Below are 18,848 nucleotides of genomic sequence, written 5' to 3' on the forward strand. Positions count from 1 at the left end.
CTTGCTGAATGTGGGGCAAAAATGTGGGGAAAGGAAGCTCCTAGTGTATTCTGCAGAACATCCTTCTGTCTGCGAGGTAAGGAAGTGCTAGAAGAGTCGTGCCCGTGACTTGTCGCGCTGGAAATGGCCGGTACTTGTGTGTTCCCATAACACCCGTGTTTAGGTGTGAGAGCAGCCCTTTGCCTGTCGTTCCTCACTGCTGCTTCAGGCAGAAGCACAAGCGCTAGCAGGACTGAACACTGCTTTTCTTGTTCTACATGTAATTCTGGATCAGTCTCTCTTTTATTTTCTTTTTTTTCTAGAGCCACCTGTGCACTGCAGGAAGAAAATAAATTAATTTAGTAGCAGGGTATTGCTGTTACTATTGCACTGAGTTTTGGGAAGAGGGATGAAGTCTTTATATGCTGGGGGCTATCTGCAGAAGAAAAAGGGTGTGGGAAAGAGGGAGGATTTCTCATGCTGCTTAAGTGCAAAAGCTGTCCATAATCCATTAATTTACTCACTTTATCTTTCAGTGCCATAAAGTGCAGGGCTAATAGATTTAAGGAGGAAGAGTGTCAAATGAGTGGGGAGCTCTGGAGAACTTGTGATCAGAACAGGAAAGACACCGATAGTTCTTAAACTTGCCAGTGGTGATCCCAGAGACTGGAATGTTCCAGCTGCTTTCTGGAGTTGTGGTCAGGTGAAAATGTTCCTTGTGAGAGGCCCAAGCTGTTTTCTGTGTACCCTTCCCCAGGATCCACGTGTGAATTTCTTGTCTAGCAAGTGGACCTGCGAAGGGAGCACGTTGCAGGGTGTTTTGCTGCGAGCGGTCGCAGGTACTCTGAGCACGAAGGAGAGTGGTGTGTTTAGACGGGATGGATGCTGCTGCCTCTTGAGCAGCAATGGAGTTGTGTCTTGTAATTCTCATCGGGAGTGTAAGAACCAGTCACAGGTGGAAAGAGGTGATGGGTTTTGAATTAAAAATCCTTTTGGGCAGCTCTTGGAGTGCCCTAACAGAACTGAGGCCTCAAACTGTAGTGTCTTGTAATGTCTTCTGGTGCCCCTGAGACATGGCCGCGTATCGGCATGTGCTGAGCGAGACTTCAGCAGAGCTAGGGGGAAGCTCAATGTTGTGCTAGCGCATTTCCAAACAGTGCCTCCAGGCACTCAGCTGATGCGTGTGTTTTCCTGTCTTCAATGTACCTGACCTCTAGGACCCGTTATGTATTTAACGGCAGTCTGTCCAGAGTCGTCTTCCAGTTCCAGGCCAAGGTGCCAGGAGACCGAGTCTTACTTGGTATTATCTCTGCTATTAAATTATGTGGCCGGGTGTGTAAGTGTGGGTTCTGCTGCCAAGATCCATGCCCAGGAGAAGCTGCTGGGACGTAGAGAAAGGTAGTTGTCTGCTGAAGGGGTGCTACGGGACTGTAGAGCGCTCGCAGACAGAAGAGAATTTCCAGCTGCGTAGCCTCAGTGTCAGCCGTGATTTTCTATTTGGTCAGAGGTGTCTTGTCTCCCTTGCCCAGCCTGGTTCTCAATTAGAAACGCTAATGTTCCTTATGTACATTTATTTTTAGAAGGTGACTGGAGGCAGGGCCAGATTCTCAGTCTTGTCCGTGTTTTGCCATGATTCTGACCTAGCTGTCTCTATCAACGTTAAGTGCTTGCTATTTCATCAACTCATTGACTTCTATCTTGTTTTACTTCCCGCTTACGGGCTGCTCTGTTACCAACAGTCTTTCATAGGATATTTGCTAATGGTGAGCAAACTTCTCCGCTCCTGTGATGTGACTACCACTATATATGTAATGTACATTATTTGTGTGTGTATATATATATATTTATATATATATGTGTGTGTATATCTATATTTGTAACACACACAAACATACACACTCTAATTTATTTCTACCGTGTTCCCTTGCTATAAGGCTGGATGTAACACCGTTTGGCTCAGGTGCATCCTCCTGTGAGACCTTGTGTTCTGTGCTGGGATGCCGACTGTTCCCGGTGCTCTCAGCCTAAGCCTTACAGAGAGGGAGCACCGCCATTTGTGAAGTCTCCTGGTTGTTAGTTCTCCTCCTCTCCTTGTTCCTAGAGCGTGCTAGTCTGTGGACCCTTGTGCATGCCGGCTCCTGCATGTCAAGCCAAGCCGATGCGTTGTTCCGAGCTCTTCCCGGCTGAACTTTCCACATACATTAGGCTCTGTCCTGCTGCTGCTCCGCTAGACTTGGCTGGGCACCAAACCTGGACTAGCCCTTGCTTTGTGCTTGGCTATCCAATTGCTTGCTTGTAGTTTTAACTCCTTAGATGTTTTGTTTCTAAGATGAATGTTTCAGTGAATGTGTCTGGCTCCCGATGGCCAGAGAGACGTCCCGCCCAAATGAGTCCCTGATTGTGAAGTAAGGTTTGCTATTTCTGTTCCCCCGGACAAAGCTCTGGTTTGGGGGAAACTTGTGCATATGAGGAGGGAGTTGGGGTGCCGGGGGCTGGAGAAGAATTTGAGTGCTGCAATTTGTAACTCTATTAAATAGAATGCCATGTTTATGTTTAAAATAATTTTTTTTTTTTTTTTTTTTTTTGCTATCAGGGTTGTTCTCGATGGTTAGAGATTGTTTCTGCTGTGTCAGGAACCTACCAACTGTCAGCTGGAGGTGGTGGGAAGGGGCTCCCTCTGTGTGCGGGAGGAGGACGTGGTGTGCTCTCCGCGTCGCCGGCGGAGCAGAGGCTCTCAAAAAGCTCAGTCTGGGATCTTGCGTAGCTGAGGGGGAAGCTGATGTCTTCGGGGCTCGCGGCGCTGGGAGGCCAGGTTTCCTTGGGGATGGCTGGTTTGCCGGAGCACTGCGAGTCGGGCAGGCTGGGCTGCCTTTCGGGTGGCAGAGGTGAGGGGACATGCAGCAGGGTGGTGGTCCAGAACCAGCCCAGAGTGGGGACACGACTGAGTCTGGGCTCTGGCGGGGGCTCAGTCACGCTGACGGCAACAAGGCTGAAGACTAACAAGCCATTTTTCAGGAATCAAGTTGCCGCTGCGAGCAGAACAAAAGGCCCTTGTTCTGCCAAGGCAAGAAAAGGGCTGCAGACAGTGGTGTTCAGGCTGGAGAAGATGCTGCGGTACCTCTCTTGTGCTGAAACAGCATCAGTGGCCTTGAAATACTGAGCTTCCTTGGCTGGTTTCACAGAATCACAGACTGGCAGGGTTGGCAGGGACCCCTGGAGATCATCTAGTCCAACCCCTGCCAGAGCAGGGTCACCCAGAGCAGTTTCCTGAGAACTTGTTTTAACAGTACTGTCATGTCACTATGTACTGTTCATATGAGAGCTGGGAATTGTTTAATCCTTAGATCTTGAACTGTGATTTGGGTTTGAAAACACTAAATGTAGGATATAAAGCTCCTGTTTTGCTTGAGCGTTGAGCTAATAAGGTTGTGAGTGACATGCTTTCGTAACTAATCTTATTTTAGTCATTACTTCACTCTCTTGGATTTTGTTACCTGATGCTTAAAGAGTTGTCATGCTGCTATTAACAGACACCTGAGGCACTTAATAGGTGATGTGGAAATAAAATAGGGGTTACTAGGATATTTTGGATCTGTTTTTTTTTTTTTAACTGAGGCAAGTGTGGTTTAGAGAAAAAATAATAGACAGTTGAAATCAACGAACATGGACAAATCTATTATAAAAATGGAAAACTTTTTCACCCGTGTTGGCATTCATTTAGGAAGATATAACATGAGTTGATGTAGTTTACCTTCTCGCCATACAGTTTTGTGTGCAGAGCCAAGCACGTCCCCTGCCAAGCCAAACACTTTCAGTTGCTTAGAAACTCGGCGAAACTGAGGCAGACTTTCACAAGCAGAGGAAGAAGCTTGTCTCTGACTACAGGTGCTGCTGGGAATGAGATGTGGCTTGAGAGGAACTTTTTTTGCCCAGAATGCTTCAGAAAGTCCAAAGTGGTATGCAGGTTACTTCTTTTTTTTTTTTGTCTCGCCTTGGTCTGTGTTCGAGTCCCTGAGACTCCCAGTAGTGTAAAAGCCTGTCATAAAGTGAAGATTCTTCGTATTTGGATTGTTCTTGAGAAACTGTTGAACAAACCAGATGGAATAGCATGAGGTTTATTTCTAGGTGTGATAAATTGACAAACATCTCATGATCTGGCTGCCGCTAAAGTGGCAAAAATGGTTACCAGAGACCTGCCTTGATTTCGTATCTAAGCTCACCCCTCAAGGCAGGAGGAGCAGTCATAGGTAAGTGACAATCGGTGGGCTTCTAGTTGCTGGGGTTAGTTTCTGAAATTGCCACTAAGACCCGACTGAATGTGCGTGTGTGTGATGATGTGCTGTGTGCTTTTGTGGGGAGGGTGTTGGTTTGTTTTTAAAGTCAGATTTAGTGGTAAGATTTGGTGTCTTTGGCTTTATTGCAAAGTCACTGAGTGGAATGTGTACTTAACAGATCTACCTCCTGCTGTGCCGTGATGGTAATGAACTCTCATTTTTATTTTGCAGAAGGTTTAAAAGCTGGCTCTTGCTTCATGTGCTTGCCTTCCTTGCTCAGTATACCTTCTGTGTGCTGCTATGAGTTACCTCATTCGTGAAAACACCAGAAAACAATTATCTTCTAGACTGGTTGTCATTTTCAATTAAATAGGATCTTCTGAAAAGGTTTCAATTTCCCAGTTTAGTGCTGCAGGTTATAAGAACTTGCCTTTTCTGTCGTCAGATTTATTCTTTGTGTTGCATTGAAGGCACCTGCTGCTTCAGCTTTGCTGGATTGTGTTTTTTCTGTGCCTTTCTGTGGATTCCCAGGATAGGTCGGGGAATATCTTATAGTCATCCAGGTCTTCATCTACCCATTTTAGTATTAGTAAGGCAGTTACACGTGTCTGCTCCTTTTGGGGTCCTTTGGTTGAAGGCATGTGGAACATTAGCATTTTAGAAGGCTCCTTTGTGCCAGTTCTTGAAAAATCACTTGAATACAAACTTAGCAAGTATTTTACATCTACAGGATGAAATGCTCAGCATTCTCCCTAATTGCTGAACAGTTTTATTGGAATTTTATGTGAAATTTTTTTGTAGAAGCAGAGGCAGTTGATGCAGGAGGACTGTAGAGATGCTGTCCAGTCATGTGAGGTTAGGAAAGCCAAGCCCACCAGTTGGATCTGGCAAGGGATGTGAAGGGCAGCAAGCAAGGATTCTACAAGTAAACAGCAATAGGAAGGGTAAGGAAAATGGTGGCCCTCTGTTTATTAGGATAGGGGCCTTGGTGACAAAGGACACACAGGCCAAGGTGTTCACTGCCTTTTTTGCCTCAGTCTTTACTGCTAAGGCTGGCCTTCAGAAATCCCGGGCCCTTGAGGCCAGAGGGAAAGTCTAGAGCAATAAAGACTTACCCTCGGTGGAGGAGGATCAGTTCAGGAAACACTTTAAAAAAGACTGGACGTACCTAGTTCCATGGGGCTTGACGGGATGCAGACACAAATGCTGAGGGAGCTGGCTCCTGCCATTGTAAGGCCACTGTCCGTTATCTTTGAAAGGTCATGGAGAATTGGAGATGCTCCTGAAGACTGAAAGAGAGCAAATGTCATTCCTATCTTCAAGAAGGGTAAGAAGGAAGATCTGGGGAACCACAGGCTAGTCAGCCTCGGCTCTGTCCCTGGGAAGATGATGGAGCAACTAATCCTGGAAACTATTTACAAATACAAGACAGACAAAACTGTGGTTGGGAGTAGTCAGTGCGGATTTATGAAAGGGAAATTGTTCTTGACAAACCTGATGGCCTTCTGCAGTGAGGTGACTGGCCCGGTATACAGGGTAGAGGTATGGGTTAAATAAGTGAACAGTGCAGTGGGTTGAAAACCAGCTGAACGTCTAGGCCCAGAGGGCTGTGATCAGCAGCACAAAGTCTAGCTGGAGGCACGTCACTAGTGGTGTACGCCGGGGTAAATGCTGGGGCCAGTACTGATTAACATTTTCATTAATGACCTGGACAGTGGGACAGTGTGCACCCTCAGCAACTTCACAGATGATACAAAGCTGGGAGGAGTGGTGGTACACCAGGTGGGTGTGCTGCCGTTCACGGGGACTCGGACAGGCTAGAGAATTAAGCAGAGGGGAGTCTCTTGGTTCATCAGTAGGAGGAATGTAAAGTCCTACAGCTGGGCAGGAATAGCCCTGTGTACCAGAACGTGCTCAGGGCTAACCTTCTGGAAGCCAGCTCTGCAGAGAGGGAACTTGGGGTCCTGGAGGGGAGGTCCTCCGGACCATGAGCCGGCAACGCACCCTGACAAACAAAGGTGGCCAGCGGCATCTTGGGTTGTGTTGGGAAGAGCATTGCTGGCAGACTGGGGGAGGTGATCCTTCTTCTCTCTGATGCATCTGGAGTGCTGTGCCTACGTCTGAGCTGCACAGTACAAGAAAGAGATGGACTTAATGGAGTAAATCCTGCAGAGGGCCATGAAGGCAATTAAGGGACTGGAGCGTCTGTCCACAGGAGGAGAGGCTGAGAGAGATGAAACTGTTTGACCTGGGAGGAGAAGGCTCGGTGGGATCATTTCAGTGTATATAAATACCTGATGGGACAGAATGAAGAGGAGGGAGACGGTCACTTCTCTATAGTGCCCATGGGCAGGACAAGAGGCGATGGGCACAAATTGGTATACGTGAAGTTCCATCTAACACAAGAATAAACTTTTTTTACTTTGGGGGTATCAAACCCTGGAACAGGTTGCACAGAGAAATTGTGGAATCTTCCTCCCTGGAGATAATTCAAACCAGACACGGTCCTGGGTGACTTGTAGCTGCCCCTGCTTGAGCAGGGGGTGAGCTGTATTCTCAAGAGGTCCCTTCCAACCTAGACAATTTCGTGATTTAGGCCTTGAGGCGTGTGGGACAAGTAGTGTTTTCCCTCTGGCTTCTGCTTTCAGGGGATGACCTCTTCTAGTTATTAAGTCTTCCAAGGTCATTTGTGCAGCTTCACTGGCATGTTGTGAAACAACAGTAATCAGAGTCTGAAATTCAGGGAGGTTAAACTTGAAATACTCAAACTTGTGGACCCTAATTGCATTTTAATCAAATATGTATGTATGCAAGTTCAAAACTTCTGTTAAGCAGAGCCAATCAAAACATAAAATAATTTTCATAGTCTTGTTTCTGAGGACTTTGTTTTCCAGTGTGTGTCTTCTGGGAGTAAAAGATTCCCCAGAGTAGCTCAGTCCGTAGCATTTCAGTGAGTATCTTTTCTTGTTTTTCTGATTGCATGTAATTTTTGCGCTGTGATGTGAGGCTACGGCAGTTAATCAGTGCCCTGCCACTTCAGTTATGAAAGAACTGAGCAAGAATGGCAGTCTTGCTGCCCCTTCATCTTTCTGATATAAATACTGCATTGCAGTTGGATGATGCAACCCAAGCAGGGGTTTCCCCGGTCCGTAGGACCTTCGTTCCTCTGGTCTAGAAATTAGAACTTGGTTTTAAGTGCAGATTTCAGATCTCCCTACACACTTTGTTCGGAATGAAGTTGTTTGTACCATGAACTCTTCCAGATAAAGTGCTAATAAGCTCCTGAGTCCCTGCTTAAGAGCCTGCATGCAGCCAGGATCGACAAGTACTTATCTTACAGGTCCTCTTTATCTCTCCTAGGTCTACGGTCTTGCATTTCCTGCTCTGCCTACTTCCGCTTTCTGCTTCCATGTAATGGATGTGGTCACACATGTTTTATTTAAACATGAAAACATCATCCACTGCTTCACAAGAAACCTGACACAGCATGATTGTTTTCCTTCCCATCATTCATTTGTATGCCTTCATATTGACATGAGCCAACAATGTGCCCTTGCCACAAAGATGGCTAAAGATGTCCTGGACTGTGTTAGGCAAAATACTGCCAGCAGGTCGAGGGAGGGGATCCTTGCCCTCTGCTCAGCGCTGGAGAGGCCACCCCAGGAGCGCTGGGTCCAGTGTTGGGCTCCCCAGCACAAGAGGGACATGGGCAGGCTGGAGAGAGCCCAGCGAGGGGCCACCAGGATGCTGAGGGACTGCAGCATCTCTCCGGTGAGGAGAGGCTGAGGGGGCTGGGGCTGCTCAGCCTGGAGCCGAGAAGGCTCAGAGGGATTAAATCCATGTGTGTAAATACCTGGAGAGGCTGTGCCAAGAGGACGGAGCCAGGCTCTTCCAGTGGTGCCCAGTGCCAGGACCAGAGGCAACAGGCATAAAATGGACCACAGGAGGTTTCCTCTGAACATCAGGAGACACTTTTCCAGTGTGAGGGTGACTGAGCACTGGCACAGGTTGCCCAGGGAGGTGATGGAGTCTCCATCCTTGGAGCTATTCGTAAGTTGTGTGGCAACTGGCTGTGGGTGTCCCTGCTGGAGCAGGGGGTTGGACAAGGTGACCTCCAGAGGTCCCTTCCAACCTGAACCATCCCATGATTTTATGATTCTATATTTATTTCTGTGGAGAGGGATACCTCTTTCAAGGTACATGAGTTCTTGTATGATGCCAGCTCTCTGTTGCGAGTACCACTGGTTCTGCTTCAGCAGTGTTTTCTCAGAAGTAAGACGTGGACAATGTTTTAAGAAGAGATTACTTATAGAATTCAATGGATGTGGCAAGAATGAACATGGATGTGAGCAGCCGGGGGATTGTTACCTGGCACTGGTAACTATGTAGTGACCGTCTTTGTCTCTTCATCTCATTAGATATTCAACTGTTAAAAAAAATAATAAAATCCTCTTTCTTCTGGTGCTCAATGTTGCAAATAACTTTGCAGATACTGTTTACAATCCCTGACATAGATCTGCAGGGCTGTAGGATGCTTGTGTTCTGTGATCAACTTAAATCTGCCACTGCTTTTCGTGTTTGACTGGCTGGTTAATGGCTTGCTGCCTCTTTTTGTTTCCAGTAGCTTCCTAGTTGCTTATTTTCTAGGCTTTGCCCTCCCTAATAAAAATGCGTTTGTCATCTTAGTGTGCAAATGAAATGAACTGTGAAATGTCCTGGTTTTGTGCAGCCTTATGCTCTTCTGCAGTGGTGAAAATGCCTTGAGTGTATGAGTGCAGGGATAATAATGTGGCCTCATACCTATCCTGTGGCCATCCCTTTATAGTTGCACTCAGCTGGTTATTTTTGGGTCCCTGTGGTGCTGGTATGGTGCAGCACAGGTAACGTGTTAATTGTCCCTTGTTGCTGCGTTGCATAGCAAGCCTGGGACGAATCTGAAGGGTTAGTTGTTGATCCTGCTCGTTGTCATCTTGTTTTCCTCTGCTTTCTGGAGTGCAGAGTACTTGAGCACTTTGCTAGAAGAGCAGAGTCATATACTCTTGCTTTAGAGAACGCTTAGGCATTTCCAAGAGACAGAGTGGTTCAGTGGTGTCCTCGGGAGGAAAGGGAGGACTTGGGCAGACTCTTTCCTTCTTGCGAGGAGGAAGTGTTGAACGTGGAACAAAGGTGGGTGTGAATTGGACACAGGACAAGAGGACAACTTCTCCTGCAGCGTGTAGTGTTTGAAAGGGCAAGTTGCTATGCGGCTGGGCATCTCTGCTCAAACCTGCTGCTGGTGATAGCTGGGAAGCAAAACCACCCAGTGCGTTCTTGGCTGACACACCTATTGACTGATGGGTGCTCTGACAAGCCATTGACCCTGCTGAGCTCTCTGCTCTAGCTTGTCCTTGGGGGTTTGAGAAGCCTAGCAAGCTCTGCGTGTTCCTGTACTGATTGTTTCTCTTTGTGCTTTTATTGTCAGATTGAGTTCAGCTTGCCAAAGGCAAGTTGCTTGTCCTACCTTCTACTGTACATCACGTCTCTTCCTGTCGTCTGCTCTGCATGGACACCATATTTGGTTGAATCCTTTCTAAAGTTCATCTTTGCTTTGCTAATTTCCTACCACGCTGGTCAGTCATGCGGTGCTACGTCTTGTAGTCTGTCTCCCTTGCTGTCGTCTTCTCTGTGGCTGAGAAAGGCTTGTTTGTTGTTAATGTTGGTGATCTGGCTTTCCTTTTTGGCCTTCATTTTTTGTCTTGCTGACCGTAACTGTCCTTAGCCTTCATGCACCTGATCATTCACAGAATTAAGAGTCATCACCAGATATAGTAGTGGATGGCAGGTAGCAACCATGTGCAAATCGGTCAGAAGAGTTTGTGTCAGAGGTACCTTAAAGTGTGTATTCTTATCTTTTGCAGTTAACAGTTTGTTTTAAAATGCATGTTCAGGTGAAACTCCTCTCAAGCTAAGTGGCTTGAACACCGATGTAATGGACTTGCAATGGTGACTAGACCAGACCAAACCCAAAGTTTCTTGCCCCAACATCTAAAATACTGTCACAAGGTGTAAGATCACTTTTGTCTGCCTTGTTTAACATGCCAGCAGTGGGTTTTCCCGAGCTGACTTCAATAGCGGGTTGTTGCTGTTGTGGTGATGAACGGAAGAGATGTGTGTCCGGCCAGGCCGTCTCTGCTCGGTGTGAAGGCACCCAGTGGAAGAACCTGGTACAGTCTTACGCTGTTGCTCTACTGTTGCATCGCTTCAGCTTTGCAATAGCAGAGCAAGGTTATGCATGTGACTTCCAGCCAAGTTGCACATGAGCTGTGATATAAAGTGCTAGGACAGGAAAAAAGCTTGCCATGCATGGCTAATCAAAGCCAGCCGCATAGCCAGTCTCTGCAACAGTGACGGAGAAATGCATTGGGGAGTTCCAGTGGGACTCTGCAAGTTTGGAGGCACAAGGACCAGAGTATCAGAGTGGAGAGGTCCCTGGATGACCTACAACAGCAAATTCCAAACCGCCTTTTGGTGTGTCTGAGTTGGAAGTTCCCACAGATGGTGCAAGCCCCGCTCCTCCCAGAAATGCTGATGCCACTGCAGAACGTCCGTAGGACTTGGACACAGAGAAGCTTATTATCAAGTCCTTAGTGAGGCGCAGACAGCCACTACAGAGGTTGGGCAAGGATTCCATTGTACTCGCCTTTCTGGTGTGGGAGTGCCTAAGTTGCATCACTGGCTGAGGTTTCTGTCGATCACGCCTTTTTGTGATTGATTGGTTGATGACTGCCTCTGCCCTGTTGTGAAACAGGAGCAAATGGATGGGTAGTGAACTGACCCTTGCCATCCAGCACGCATAGTAACAGTATTTAAACACATGTTGGAAAATGAAGCTAATAAAGAAGGTGACTTTATACCTGGCTGATCCTGCTCCGTGTTTGATGGGATAGTGTTGTCCTGGGTGTTGCTGAATTTCCCCAAGGCTGTCGCTGTTGACACGTGCCCCTCTCTCGGGGCAGACCTTGATGTCTCTGCCCTTCTCCAGTGCCCTGGCTGGCAGCAGCTCCCGGTGGTGGTTCACAGACCTCTGGCTGCACAAAGCTGCAAAGCTGAGGTGGGGTTTGGGTTCCTGTTTGCTCTTACAGACCATTGTACCGATAAGAAAGGCAGAGTGAATAGAAGACTTATAAGTCTTATTTTTATATCCTCAGATGGTCTAGTTAGTTCTCGGCAGTCAGAGGCCATCATGCATGTGATGGGTGTTAGGATTGGCAGGGTTCACAAAAACACCTCTGTGATAGTTCACATGTGCTGCATGCTGCACAAAGACATATAGTATTCCATTAAAAAAATAAAATTCAGACTTCGGAGCAGAAGGGTTTCTGAAGCCTTGAATGCCCTTTTCTACAAAAACTGTGACAAAGTAATAGTTCTTGTAGACAGAGAGCAAACAGGTTTGGGTCAGCGAGATCCTGTGATTGCGTTACAGCCTAGGCCTCGGGGGAATGCTAAAATCCTAATGGTGTTGGTCACTCTGAGGAAAAACTTGTTTCTGATCAAAAACTTCGCAGTATTGATGTGTCTGTGCCTCTGCAGCGATATTGTGTTTCTGGATGCGATCAGCCTCTGGCCCCTCACAGGGGCTGTAGCCATCCGTATCTCCACCTCTCACGCCCTCCGGCCGCCACTACAGATTTAGGTGAAATTATTTTAAGCTCCTGCAAGTCTCCAGCAGCAATTCTGAAAGTCATGAGTGGCTTTGTGTGTGGTGTGCATGTGTGTGGCGCTTTTTTTAAGAAGGCAAAACCTCACTTGACAGCATTAAATTTTTTGGGTTTACAGTGGTGGATTGTTCTTTTGAGTAGAAAAGAATAACTTACTTAGAGTGGGGAGGGGTCAATACTGTTAAACCTTATCTTGATTCCTGGGCCAAAACATCTACAGAAAGAAACAGTAAAGAGCAGGAATAATGAGGAAATCCAGCTGCTGGAAAAGACCCGACGTAGCCTCTCCTCTCTTAGTAGCCACCTATAGACCAGACACACACGGTGGGCTCCTTAAGGCAGATACCGGCATAGACAAGAGCAGGTCTAACAGAACCTCTTCAGCAGGCCCGGTGGGAGAACGGGTTGTGCTGGGTGGTTTGCCCTTGTGCCGGTCAGGCGCTGGCTGGAGGCGGGGTGATGGGGTGCAAGTGGAAAAAGGGCTGCCCTGCCAGGGGGCTTGGGGTCCCTCAGGCACTGAGCTCATGAACGTTGGGGCCGTTAATAGAAACGGGGGAACGTGTGATGTTGAGGTAGGTCAGGTTATCCTCCAGAAGCACAGGACATCAGAGGACTGGACAAATTCCAGTTGTAACTTGGTAATGCAAAGCTGCACAAAAGAGCTCATCATTCGGGAACTGAGGAGGATCTGGTGGCTACGAGCCATTCAAGGGAGGAACTTGACCCACTTGCCTAGTGTGCAGTGTTAAGGTCCGATGGGGCAGAGTCCCCAGTAGAGGGAGTTGGTGTGATTGTGCATGGCCCCAGCCAGAGCTCGTCTAAAGCGGTCAATGTCACTGGGAAAACGCAGAGCAGGTCTTCAGAAGAGGACAAAGAATTCTGCTTAGTGCTGTGAAGTAAACACGTAAGCACTAGGAATGAAGTAATCTCACTGGACTCGCAAGAGAAAAGCTAGCACAAGAACAAAAAGCAGTAAGCCGCTCATGGATGGTTGGTTGGGACAGTAGACACCGGCCATTGGAGCAAGCTCAGTTTCTGGTGCTTGAATAAGATAATATGATTTGGTATGTGCCGCACAGCAAAGTTGAGCTGAGTTACCAAGGAAGATCCTTCATGTCGGACTAGAGCCCAAAGAACATCTCTCCCCTGAGGCTGGTAAATAGTTCAGTCCCGTTCAACTGGGAATCCTCTTTGGTGTGTCCTGCCCTAATCCAGGAACACCTGAAAAAGTACAGGTGGTTTGGCATGTCCCTTGTAAGTCCATGTTGTAGCAGTACGGACACCAGGACCACTTGCGATTGTCCAGGAGGTTGACAAAGCGGGAGGTGGACCTCAGACTGGGACAGGCCGTGCTCAAGCGTGGAAGTGGAGCTTCAGATGGGGTGGTGACTCCGTGCTCCCTCCCTACCTCGGTGTTTCTCCCTGGTGGAGCAGTTGCTTAGCTTTGGAGAGTTGTTTGTGGTCTTTTCAGAGGTGGCTGTCCTGAAAGCTTATCTTTTATGGGGGGCCCATACTTGTGTTCTGCTCGTTGTCCTTGTGGCTGGGATCTGTTCCCTCCCTGTATCTCTGAGTGCGGTTGTTGCTGTGGAGGTGTTGGCTGCTGGGAGGCCTCTGTTGTCAGCGTGGTCATGTCTCCTCATTCAGCAGCTTTGCTCGACTTTTGTCTTGAGGCACTTTGGCATGGGTGCCCTGCTGACATGTGGAAGAGTTGCCTTGTAGTTCTGTCCCTCTCCTAGAGCCCTGAGGCAGTGACTAATTACAGTGATCTTGGGCATCTCTGGCTGTTCCTGGGGCTCCTGTTGAGTTGCTTGTGACAAACGCTGTAGAACTGATGTAAGTTAGGTGCTTTCAGGACTTGCACTTCAACAAGGAGTCCTTCCCAGCTTGTCTTCCCATTCGGGAGAAGCTGTGGTCTCCAGGTTTGCTCTTGGAGAGTAATGCTGAGCTGCCTTAATCCATCTGCAGCCAAGGACACAATGGAGAAGTGTATCAGGGCAGGTGACATGAGATGAGGGGCTGATGAAGGGTCAACTTAACTCCACTGTGCTGCCCCTTTAGGCACCAGAAGGCCCTGGAGCTGCATGTGCTCCCTGGGATCTTGTCGGGGATGGGCTATGGTTTCCTGTACCCTGAGCATTCATTACTTTCTTCTAGTGGCACCGGACACAATTAACAACCACGTGAAGACCTGTCGCGAGGAGCAGAAGAACCTGCACTTCTTTGCCCCAGAATATGGAGGTATGGTGTGGCTACAGCTGCCAGCCTGGTTTTGTTGGCCTTACTAATGCTTCCAAGCTGTTCTGTGTCTTGTTTTCAACTACAGGCTCATGACAAATGTCACATTAATGATTTTGAGTTATTTGCCTGCTTAAATTTTTCAACTCTTCTGTCTTTTGATAGCGGGGCGGGGGAGGATACCTGATACAGAGGCGGTCCTGCTGGTACTGCTGCATGCAGGGATGGGCTGATAACAGCGTTATTTCTGTGTTACAGAAGTTGCCAATGTCACCACTGCTGTGGACATTTACTCCTTTGGGATGTGCGCGCTGGAGGTGAGTATGGAACACTTTGGCTGTGGGACAGAGAGAATGAATTTGAGGGAAGGAGATGGCTCTGTGGGGACGCCGTGGTTGTGGGTGGGTTAGCTTGGCAACAAGTGCGTTTTGTTCCCTGAGCCAACTGCACTTTGCCTTGGGGGGGATCCCTGTCGAGGCTCCCCCAAATGCCTTACTGAGGAGTAAATAGCTCAGTAATGTGTAGTTCTTTCTGAAATTCCTAACATGTAATTCATTACTCTGTGGGTCTTGGCCAGTTCTGAAGTATGATGTGCTGGCTGGTGGGAGCAGTCACCGCTACAAACTGCGCTTAATGTACATGGAGAATGGACCTCCCTGTCTGGGGAGGACCCGTTCTTCCTGTGGGGTCTGGAGGAGAGGACAGATGTAGTCCGTACCTTCTCTGGGACAGCCTGTCCCCACCTGATACAGGTGCTGGTTGCAGTCAGGCGTGAGTCTGAGGTACCTGACCTTAGCAGCTTAGTGGTTCTCTGTCCTTGCAATCTGCAGGCCCAAGTCTAGGAAATGGGAGTTGTTGGTAAGAGTATTTTCTGGGAAGAATTGTCAGAAAGAGCCAACACAAAGAATTCTGAACCGATGCTGCACATCCCCTAAGTGAAGCAGGAAGAGAACTGTGGGAACACAAAACTTGAGTTGCATCCTAAGGTGTTCTCTGGAATCTTCTTGCCAGCCTTTCCTAGCTGGGAATTAGTGCATATGTTGGAATATGTGTTGGCTGGAGCCAGTTCTGGATGGCATTGTTTGCTTGCTTTTCTGCCTGTATTACAGGGCTATTCATCCAGCCGGGGGTGTGCTGTTGGATTCTGGCAGTGATCCAGTTACTGCTTCATTAGAGGGTGGGAATTATCAAGCACAAGTACAGGCCAATGCATCATGAGGTTCAGAATGGAGATACTTACTGTCCGAGGTGATGCTGGCGTAGTTTTCAGGTCTCCTGGCAAGCCGTTGGGGTGCTGCAAACAAGCTATTGTAACGAGGCAGTCACTCTCTCTCTGCCTCCACACACTGTGACCTTAAATAGCACCAACCAACCTGGCTGTTGCCATCTCACGCTTGGCAGTGGTCTCCTCGAGCTCTGTCCAGTGCAGTCAGTAGTTCTCCGTGAAGACTGACGCCCTGCTCTGTGTTTGCAGATGGCGGTGCTGGAAATACAGGGTAACGGAGAGTCGTCGTACGTGCCCCAGGAGGCCATTAACAGTGCCATCCAGCTGCTGGAGGACCCCCTGCAGAGGGTGAGCGAGGAGGGATCAGCATCCCTGCAGACGTGTTGGCGTTGCACGTGGTCTCATGTGATTTTTGTCTTTCAGGAGTTCATTCAGAAGTGTCTAGAACAGGACCCTGGCAAGCGTCCTACTGCCCGGGAGCTCCTTTTTCATCAGGCGTTGTTTGAGGTGCCATCGCTAAAGCTGCTCGCTGCTCACTGCATCGTTGGACATCAGCGTGAGTATGGAGCCCCAGGGTGCTACATCTTGCCTTCTGCAAAGCTTCCCTAAGTTGTCAGTGCTGCTGGCATCCTGGAAAACGGGACCTTCAGGCTGCTCTTAACAGGCAGGGACCAAGCCTGGTGAAACAGAGCTGCCGTCACTGCAGGGCCTGGGGGACGGTGGTGCCCTGCCTGCTCTGAGAGGCACAGGGGATTAACAGCCAGGAGCCTCTGGGGGTTTTATTGCTCTTCTTAGGTTGGAAAGGAATTGCAGTTGTTCGGTTTTGTTTTTTTTTTTTTTTTTTTTAAATAGATATGATTCCTGAAAATGCTTTAGAAGAAATGACCAAAAACCTTGACATGAGTGCAGTGTTGGCAGAGATTAATCATGCGGACAGGGAAGGAGTCAAGATGATGTGAGTACCTGTGTTGTTGCCTGGAGGGGGCTGATGGGGTGCGTGTGGAATGGGTGCCGGGGCACCGGGGTGAGCACTGAAGGATCCCTTCAAGTTAGTGTTGGCATTTCACCACCCACTGGGAAACAAAAGGGAGCTGATGGTGCTGCTGGTGAGGAGCAGTCACGCTCTGGGCACAGAACATGTTCTGTGGAGGGAATCTCCTGGGTGGAAGACGACTTTGCAGCCATGTTCTGTGAACAGATTCCGTGCAGCGGAGATGTGAATTGTTACCCAGATGGAGAGGTGGGAAGTTAACTCACTGTATTGGAACAGCCCTTAGCAAAGCCTGGCTGAACAGTCAGGGGAGGTGACTCGGACCAGCCACAGGCTTGTCAAATGGAATCCAATACACTGGAGAAACAGTTCCTCAGCGTCTTCTTAACGGAGCAGCTTACTCTGCGATATGCAAAGGGAAAGGCTGTTTTGGGCAGCTGTCAGTAACACGCTGCAGCCGCCTAAACTATGGAGGTGGCTTCCTAAGTGAGGGAGCATAGTATGTATGGGGCAAGTAGGGTGCTGAGAATTGATGGTAGATTCTGGATAATGAAACCTCAGCTGGTTGAGGGTTTAGCTGAAAAGACTAAGATGTGGATACTGTATTTCCAGAGAAGACCAGGGTGTTTCCAGGGTAGCCCAGCACTCTGGGATGCTCAGGCTACTGAACAAAAGTGATCAAGACAACAAGGAAAATAAAAAAAGCTCTTTGGCCCATATAGACCTTTCTAAGAACTGACATTCCGGTCTTCACAGCGCTAGTAAATAATAGCATTGAATTCCCTTTGGAATGTTTTTTGTTAATTAAAGGTTGAAAATGGAGGATAAAGAGTGAATAGCCAAAGCTGTGCAAGAGAAATTATTTGCATATATTGGGTGTCAGTCTGCAGAGCATTGGCTAGCTGGCACACACCAGGCTGGAGTGCTGGAAAAAGAAAAAGAAAGTGCAGGAATGACTTGAAATGTCAGAGAGCGTCCTTTCCAGATGGCTATTGGAGTGCCATGCAAACTGAGCTGCTAGAAAAAATTGTAAATTTTGCTGAAAACTCCTGATATAGTAGAGGATGGGAAAGTGACAGTTGTGTGTGTTGAAGAGGGCTGTGGAGCCGTCTGGGGAACTGAGGCAGACGTGCAGCCCCTGCCAGATCTGATGGAACCGCAAAGCCCCTGGAGGGCACCGTGACAGCATTCGACCCATTTGCAGCCTCTGGCTAACCTCTGAAATTCTTAAAACAAGCGGTACGGGGAATGCTGGCTGTTCAGAACTTTTGTTTAACGAGTCTAAAAGAAGCTGTGGGCAAGTGGGCACTGAAAAGCTGAATTGACTAAGGTGATGAGGAAAGTGATTTACTGGGGAATTAGTAAAGTAGGAGAACCTGTGTCTCCTTGTTAGTCAAAACCAGAAAGTGAGGTACTCGCTGTGGACAGTGCTGGTGTTGCTAACTCCCTGTGCCGCGCAAGGGACAATAATAGCTGCTTTTCTGTCTGAGAAGGCTTTGAAGTAACAGCACAGGAAAACGCCATTTCCAGCTTGTTGGAAATGCTCTTCTGTGCAGCTGCAAACGAGAGCAAATGTGGTCTCAGGGTGCCCGATCGTGGGAGAGAAGGTTACGGTGGTTGGGTGAAGTGTCTGAAGACGTTATCAGTGCGATGTGCGGGTACAAAATGGCAACCTTTGTGAGCAGTCCTGGAGCAGATGAGAGGCTGGCAAATTAAAAAAGAACTGGTGGGAAGACTTTCCTCCGAGGTACTTCATTAAGCAGCCACCAAGATGAATGAGCAATCTAGGAAAGAAACTGCAGAGGGAACAAAAGTATCCTGGACTCCAGTGAGAAGTATTTGGGCAGGACGTTAAATCCTGAGGTGTAGTTTCTGGTCTGGAGTGATACGGCCGGTCATGCTGTGCCACCAGCTGCTGAGGGGCTCTTGCCTTTACAGTGCCGAGTGTCCTCGCTCTGCTGGAGATGGGATGCCGGCTTTGTGGGTCTGCTGTGACGGATGTCTTTGAAAAACCTCGCTAGAACGTGGTGTTATTGGGCCAGATTCCACGTAATCGTTCACATCAGACAGCTCTCTACAGGGAGGCGGTACCTGTTCTGCCATAATTAAAATGTTGCCTCATCCTTAGCTCCTGTGAATGGTTCCTTCCTGTGCAGGAAGACTGGAGTCCGTCTCACCTTTGGCTGGCTGTACCCATCCTGCCCAGTGACACGGCTGCAGGCTAGGACATGGGGATTTGAAATTGCATCCAAAGAGGCTTGAGTGATGGTTCTGTTAAATGACTTCTCACCTCAGTACACTTTTTTTTTTTTCCCACCCCAGCTTCTCACAGTCTCCAGCACTGGAGCTGGACAAGTTCCTGGAGGATGTAAGGTAAGAGGGTTTGTTTGTGTTTTGTTTTTTTTTTCTTTTTTATAAAGGGTGATTTTAACTGTGTGTGAGAC

General features: G+C 48.1%; 1 protein-coding gene across 2 annotated transcripts in view; it reads left to right on the forward strand.

The window, feature by feature from the left end:
- Positions 1-18,848, forward strand: part of NRBP1 (nuclear receptor binding protein 1) — a 45,332-nt gene that overhangs the window by 24,690 nt on the left and 1,794 nt on the right. For both annotated transcript variants that reach the window (XM_054195032.1, XM_054195033.1), the window contains exons 8-13: positions 14,108-14,191; positions 14,447-14,505; positions 15,663-15,761; positions 15,837-15,969; positions 16,266-16,368; positions 18,727-18,777. In XM_054195032.1, the coding sequence (XP_054051007.1) occupies positions 14,108-14,191; positions 14,447-14,505; positions 15,663-15,761; positions 15,837-15,969; positions 16,266-16,368; positions 18,727-18,777 (529 nt within the window). The remainder of the gene's footprint in view (positions 1-14,107; positions 14,192-14,446; positions 14,506-15,662; positions 15,762-15,836; positions 15,970-16,265; positions 16,369-18,726; positions 18,778-18,848) is intronic.

Source organism: Rissa tridactyla, chromosome 3 (assembly GCF_028500815.1).
Source record: "Rissa tridactyla isolate bRisTri1 chromosome 3, bRisTri1.patW.cur.20221130, whole genome shotgun sequence".
Lineage (NCBI taxonomy): Eukaryota > Metazoa > Chordata > Aves > Charadriiformes > Laridae > Rissa > Rissa tridactyla.